The sequence below is a fragment of the Orycteropus afer genome, unplaced genomic scaffold, assembly GCF_000298275.1.
Source record: "Orycteropus afer afer isolate SDZICR_OR568_19922 unplaced genomic scaffold, OryAfe1.0 scaffold02862, whole genome shotgun sequence".
NCBI classification, from domain to species: domain Eukaryota; kingdom Metazoa; phylum Chordata; class Mammalia; order Tubulidentata; family Orycteropodidae; genus Orycteropus; species Orycteropus afer.
This window is the reverse complement of record NW_006924449.1, coordinates 543-6,546: the sequence shown is the minus strand read 5'-3', so window position 1 is coordinate 6,546 and position 6,004 is coordinate 543. Positions and strand designations below refer to the sequence as shown.

The following is a 6,004-nucleotide window of genomic DNA, read 5'->3' as shown; positions in this document are numbered from 1 at the left end:
TGAGGTGTGCCTGACCCACGTCATGGTATTTTTAATTGCCTCTATGCGTGTTAAAGCTGGACAATGAATAAGGAAGACTGCAGAAGAACTGATGCATTTAAGTTGCGGTGTGAGTGAAGAACACTGAAAATACCATGGACTACCAGAAGAATGAATAAATCTGTCTTGGAAGAAGTGCAGCTGGAATGGTCCTTAGAGGCAAGAAAGGCCAGACTTCATCTCAGATACCTAGGTCATTGTTTTGGTTTTCCAGTGCTACTATAACAGAAATATACCACAAGAGGATGACTTCATCAAACAGGAATTTATTCTCTCACAGTTTAGGAGACTAGAAGTCCGAGTTCAAAGTGCCAAGCTCTAGGGGCTGGGTAGGCTGGGTGAAGGCCCCTCGACCTTGGCCTTCAGCTCTCCCTCTTGCTCCTGGCCCACTGGAGCTGGAGCCATCTCTTAACTCAGGCAGCTGCTGGCTGCTGAGGCTGACAAACCCAAGGTGGACAAGTAAAATGGCACAGTCCCAAGATTATCAAGCGATATGGCAGGCCACTAGTTCGAGTCCAGAAACAATCCCAAGATCAGCAGGCCACATGGCAGGCTGCTGAATGAAGTCACGGCTAAATATAGGATCCAAGCATGCCCAAAAGCTCAAAGACCTTCTCAACTCTTCTTATATACTGGAAGCAGACCAAATCCATGAGGCAGCAACACAGCTGCTCACAGCAGATTCCGCCATGGAGTTGATCACTAATTTCACAATGCGGAGTAACTGTATCCATCTGCCCTGCCACTCAAAACGTGGCCCAGCCAAACTGACACTTAACAACTGCCACAGTCATGTCGGACCCTTGACAAGATAGATTGACACAGTGGCTGTGATGATGGGCTGAGGCATAGAAACGATTGTGAGGATGACATAGGACCAGGTTTCCTTCTGTGGTGCACAGGGTCACTCTTTGTCAGAGCTGGCTCAATGGCACCTACCAACAAAAGCAACACTAAAGATGGATAATCTCTGCAAGAAAAAGAAAGCAAAAATTATTCACTAAGTTAGAAAATTATATAAAATTTAACATTTTCTCGGAAGAAAGCATTATCAAAAAGATACTAGTAGAACACATGAATAAATTTCAAGGCATTAAAGTAAAATAGTGATTGGTTCTATTGTGTTTCCTAAGTGGGATTCCTCAGGACCGCAGCTGCCCAGAGGAATCAGAGAGCGCACTCATGGCTCCTACAGGGAGGAAGACCATCTCCCCTGTCAGGACCCGGGGCCCCCAATGGAGAACTAAGGGCAGCAGGAGGTCTGGGTCCCATGGGAGAGCTTGCTTCATTGAGTTTTCTCTCTCCTGTTGTTTATAGATACATGGATCGAAATACATTCATTTATAACTTTACAAATGACCCTTCGGTTGGTAGGCGGCAAAAGACCTACTTGTGTTACGAGGTGCAACTCCTGAATGGCAACCCCAGGGTCCCACTGAGCAGCATCAGGAACTTCCTGCACAGCCAGGTGACTGACTGACCCAGCACCACCTCGGCCAGCAGGGCCCTCCCCGGTCATTTGAAACATTCGTGTCCACTATGGAACACTTACGGGTTGAAGATTCTCTTCGTGTCTTACAAAATTCCTCTAACCTCTGAATCCTTCTTCTCTGTGGGTCTGTCTGGGTGTTGGGTGGAGATGGGATCTATTTTACATGACACTCTATGACTGGCTTCAGGCCACAAACTGGCAACAAGTCCCATATTCAGAGTCACCCCACACTGCAGGTCTCACCCCACACCCCTCCAGACATGCCCAGGACAGGTGGTATCAGGGCTGCAACTGACAAAAAGTAGTTCTTGAAAACCATCATTATTCAAATCCTTGTTGTTGTTGTTGCTGTTGTTATGTGCCCTCGACTCAAATCCTTACTTCCTACCTAAAGCTTGGAAAGAAGGGTCTATGGTAGTTCAAATTCTGACTTTCACAAGGCCAAGTTCCCTGGTATCTGTCTCTCCTGGGCTTGATGTTGGTAGAAGAGATATCTGAGGCAGGTGAGAGTAAGGAGGCAGCCCTAAACAGGGGTCAAGCCTACAATGCAGTGGGGGTCAGGGGTCATCAAACATTTGAGGAGGAGCAAGGCCAGGCCAGGTCTGGAGGTGAGGGGCATTCCTCCCTGGCCCCTGCCCAAGACAGCCTCTGAAGGCTGAGTCTTCAGGCGCCAGGCCCAGATTCAGATGCTCTTTCTGGTCACTTTGGCTAAGCCTGAGCCTGGCAGACCTCCCCAACTGCTAGGAGGTACTTGTAAGGATGCTGGTGCCCATACCTGCCCCATCAGCTGCACTGAACCCTGGCTACTTGTCAACTCACCTGTGACACCCCTATCATACTCCTGCCATTGTGTCCTTTGTTGTAGTGGCCTGACTTGGTCCCAGTCCCTGGTTGAACGTCCCTCCCGCTGCAGTATGGGCAAATCTCCCAATTCCTATCAGCATAGCAATGACTCTTCTTTCATCACCCAGGACCCCCATGTTGGGGAGGGTCCACCTTGGCACAGGTCCTTTGTTCTCAGTCCTCTTGCTCAGGGAATTCTTTTTCTTCTTTTTTTTAATTATTCTGGTGATTTGGGTGAAAGTTTACAGAGCAAATTCATTTTCCATACAGCAGCTCACATACACTTTCTCTCAGGACATTGACTGCCATTTCCCACAATGCAACAGCTCCCCTCCCACTTCCTCCCCATAGTTACCTCTTCCCTGTGTCCTGCCCTCCCATGCACTCCTGCCCCCCGAGCTGTCTCCCTGTGCATACACAGCCCTTCTATTCTCCCATGATTGATCTCTCCAAGGAGTGTGTCTACCTAGTGTAAATGTTCAGTTCATACGCCCGTCTTTTGTTTGGCTGGAAGCCACAGGAGTGGGTTCAATTCCAGATCTGAAGGGCAGCTAGAGGCCATAATAGTCTGAGGGGTTCCATCAGGCTCTATCAGACCAGCAAACCTGGTCCTTTTTTTTTTTTTTTAATAATTTTGAGTTTTGTTCCACATTGCTCTCTCAAGGAATTCTTTTGACAGAATCCATGTCATCCTTGGGCTCAGCACAGGTGAGGCCCAGAATAGAAGCTTGAGAAATCATTGGTGTGAGCCAGTGGGGTGGTAGGCAGGTGAGGGACAGAAGTGAGGAGGGTTAAACCCCTCCATGAAGGAAGCTTGCTTAGTTCAATGGCATCAACCCAATGAACTTGGGACTTGGGACTCACTTGGCTCCAACCCCTTCAACTCTTTCTCTTCTCCTTGTAGGGTCAGGACAAAGGGAAGGCCTTGGATGTAAAATTATAAGGGGCCCCCAAAAGTCAGTAATCAAGATGAGTAACATTTTAATGCAATATGTTGTATTCATATATTATTTACCCTGATTACTGAGATGTGGCCCTCCCCTCCCCCTCTGATGTTGTGCTGGAGCCCAGTGCCTCACTTGCCTCACCCTGTCCCCAGCCCTGCTCCCTGTTCACAGGAGACCTAATTCTTTTCTTTCTTTCCCATGCCCAGTATCATCCTGATTCCCAGCTATGCCGACATGCAGAGCTGTGCTTCTTGGATTTGACCTCTTTTTGGCAGCTGTATCCATGGCACCACTACCGGGTCACCTGGTTCCTCTCCTGGAGCCCCTGCCCTGACTGTGCCCGTGAAGTGGCTGCCTTCCTGTGGAGGAACAGACACGTGAGCCTGTCCATCTTTGCAGCCCGCATCTATACCTACCACAAAGGATATGAAGAGGGGCTGCGCTCACTGCGGGATGCAGGGGTCCATCTCGTCATCATGACCTACAGAGGTCAGAGTGGAACCATGGGCAGAGGACAGTAGCCTGGGAAAGGAAGTGCTAGAAGGGGTGGGCAGGGTTTAGAATTCCTGGTGGAAAAGCCTGTGTTAGCTACGGGCAGAGGTGATGGTAGCATCAGGACAAGACTTGCGAGTCTGGTGGAAGAGACAGTTCGGGAGAGCAGATGTGGTCCAGGTGAGGGAAGGAGAGTGGTTGGAAGTGGAAGAAGGACTTGGAGCTTTCCAAAAAGAAAGAGATTTGGGTGAGTCATTCCAACTGGAAGAAAGAGTTTGAGTTTGGTGGAGGAGCTAAGTCCTATGGCAGAGAAAGAGGAAGAAAGAGGTCAAAATTGTGATGCAAAAAGTCTATCCCTAAGAGTGTATGGCTGGAGCTTGACTTTCCTCCCCTGTCTTGTTTCAGAGTTTGAGTACTGCTGGAGAGCCTTTGTGGACAACCAGCTATTGCCCTTTAGGCCCTGGAACAGTCTGGAAGAAAACAGTCAAGTCATATCAAGAAGGCTTCAAGGCATTCTCCAGGACAGGGTTTCCTCTCCCTCCAGGCCCCCTATCTGGCCTCCCTTCACTTCTCTCCCTGGTCTTTCCCCTCTGCTCAGAGCCTCTGCTTGGTTCTCTCCTCCCTACAGGGGCATCTAACACCTTCCTTTCTGGCCCTTCTTAAAAGTCAAGATTTACAGCCTCAGAAACCCAATGGGGGGTCACTATGAGTCGGAAATGACTTGATGGCAGTGAGTTTTTTTTAAGGAAGGTTGGGTAATTTCCTTCCATAGGATACTGCCTCGGAAACCTAAGGAGGGGTCGCCTTGAGTTGGATCAGACTCGACAGTATGAGTTTGGTTTGGTTGTGTCTTTCCTTTTTCTTATCTATAACTTCACTATCTCCCAATCTCTTCTGTACTTCTTCCCTCAAACTTTTCCACTCATCTCAGAAATTCTCCTTAGCATCCTAGGTGGGATGGGGATGGATGACTGGAAGATATTCTGCAGTATTTCTAACAGAGGCAGGGGTTGCTGCTGAGCAGGGGAAGAAAACACCTTCTTTGAAGAAGAATGGATACTCTGCCACAAAGTCCAGATTAATCAAAAGGAGCAGTAAAATGCAAGGAGCTCAGAATGAATGGATTGAAAAAAAAATCATGGTATGAGTGACTTCAACCAAAAGGTGGAGTAGGGACCTCCAGGGACAAGTCTTTCCCAAAAACACTGAAAAAATCTGCAAAAACTGTCCGCACAAATTTAATGGGAACTCTGGAAGATATTCAAAGGTTACATCAACAAATGAATGTTTATCATAAAGACTGTTTTGTGATGCTTTCTCTGTTGAACGAAAACAAAAACAAACAAAAAGAATAAAGGGAGTTAAGGGCTCTTGAAACAAATGTTCAGTAGGTGGCTAATTCTGCTATTAGAGGACCCACTGGCATTGAGATGATTCCGACTCATAGAGACCTCCACCAGGTTTCCAAGGCTGTAAATTTTTACAGGAGTAAACTGCCTCATCTTCCTCCTTTGGGTCTGGAGAAGCTGGGTGGGTTTGAACTGCCCACTTTTTGGTTAGCAGCCCAATGCCTTAACCACAGTGCCACCAGTTGTTTCTGTTATTACATGCCATCGAGTCATCTCTGACTCATAGCGACCCCTCCTTGGGTTTCCGAGGTGGTATCACTCCTGAAGTAGATTGCCCAATCTTCCTTCTGAGGAGTGGTGGGTGGGTTTGAACCTCCAACCTTCTGGTTAGCATCAAATGTCTTAGGCACTGTGGCACCAGAGCTCCTAGTACCACCAGAGTTCCTTGATATCAGAGGAGCCCAGGCTAAAGTTGGTGCCAAGTTCACTGTCTGCAAGGAGAGAAGTTACACAGGTAGTGAATAAAATTTCTTTTAAGAAAGAAATTCTAAGTGACTGGTGTATTAGAGCTTAAATTCTAAAGCACTTGGATTTGTGGACAGCTGTGGTCTACAGTAGAAGCTTTAAATCCATTTTGAGTCTTGACTTAAGCTCAGATGCCATTTGAGTTCTTTCTGACCAGGAAACCAGCAATATGGCTGTGTATGGACAAGTCCAGGACAAACCTAGGGAGGGCAGTTTACCCTCAGAAGAGTGTGGTTGAAAGCAGATTATGTTCACACAAAGAACTGGGGAACTTGCCTGGGTGTGTTTTTATCTCATTTAAATTAAAGGTTGGTGTC

The 6,004-nt window shown here is 47.5% G+C and overlaps 1 protein-coding gene across 1 annotated transcript; it reads left to right on the top strand.

Annotated features, from left to right (window-relative positions):
• Positions 1-1,360: 1,360 nt before the first annotated feature.
• LOC103213468 (DNA dC->dU-editing enzyme APOBEC-3G-like) lies at positions 1,361-4,340 on the top strand (the record flags this gene model as incomplete). The annotated part of the gene is made up of 3 exons (XM_042783505.1): positions 1,361-1,507; positions 3,546-3,810; positions 4,219-4,340. Coding segments are annotated over exons 1-3 (534 nt in total), but the record flags the coding sequence as incomplete, so codon positions are not given.
• Positions 4,341-6,004: the final 1,664 nt, after the last annotated feature.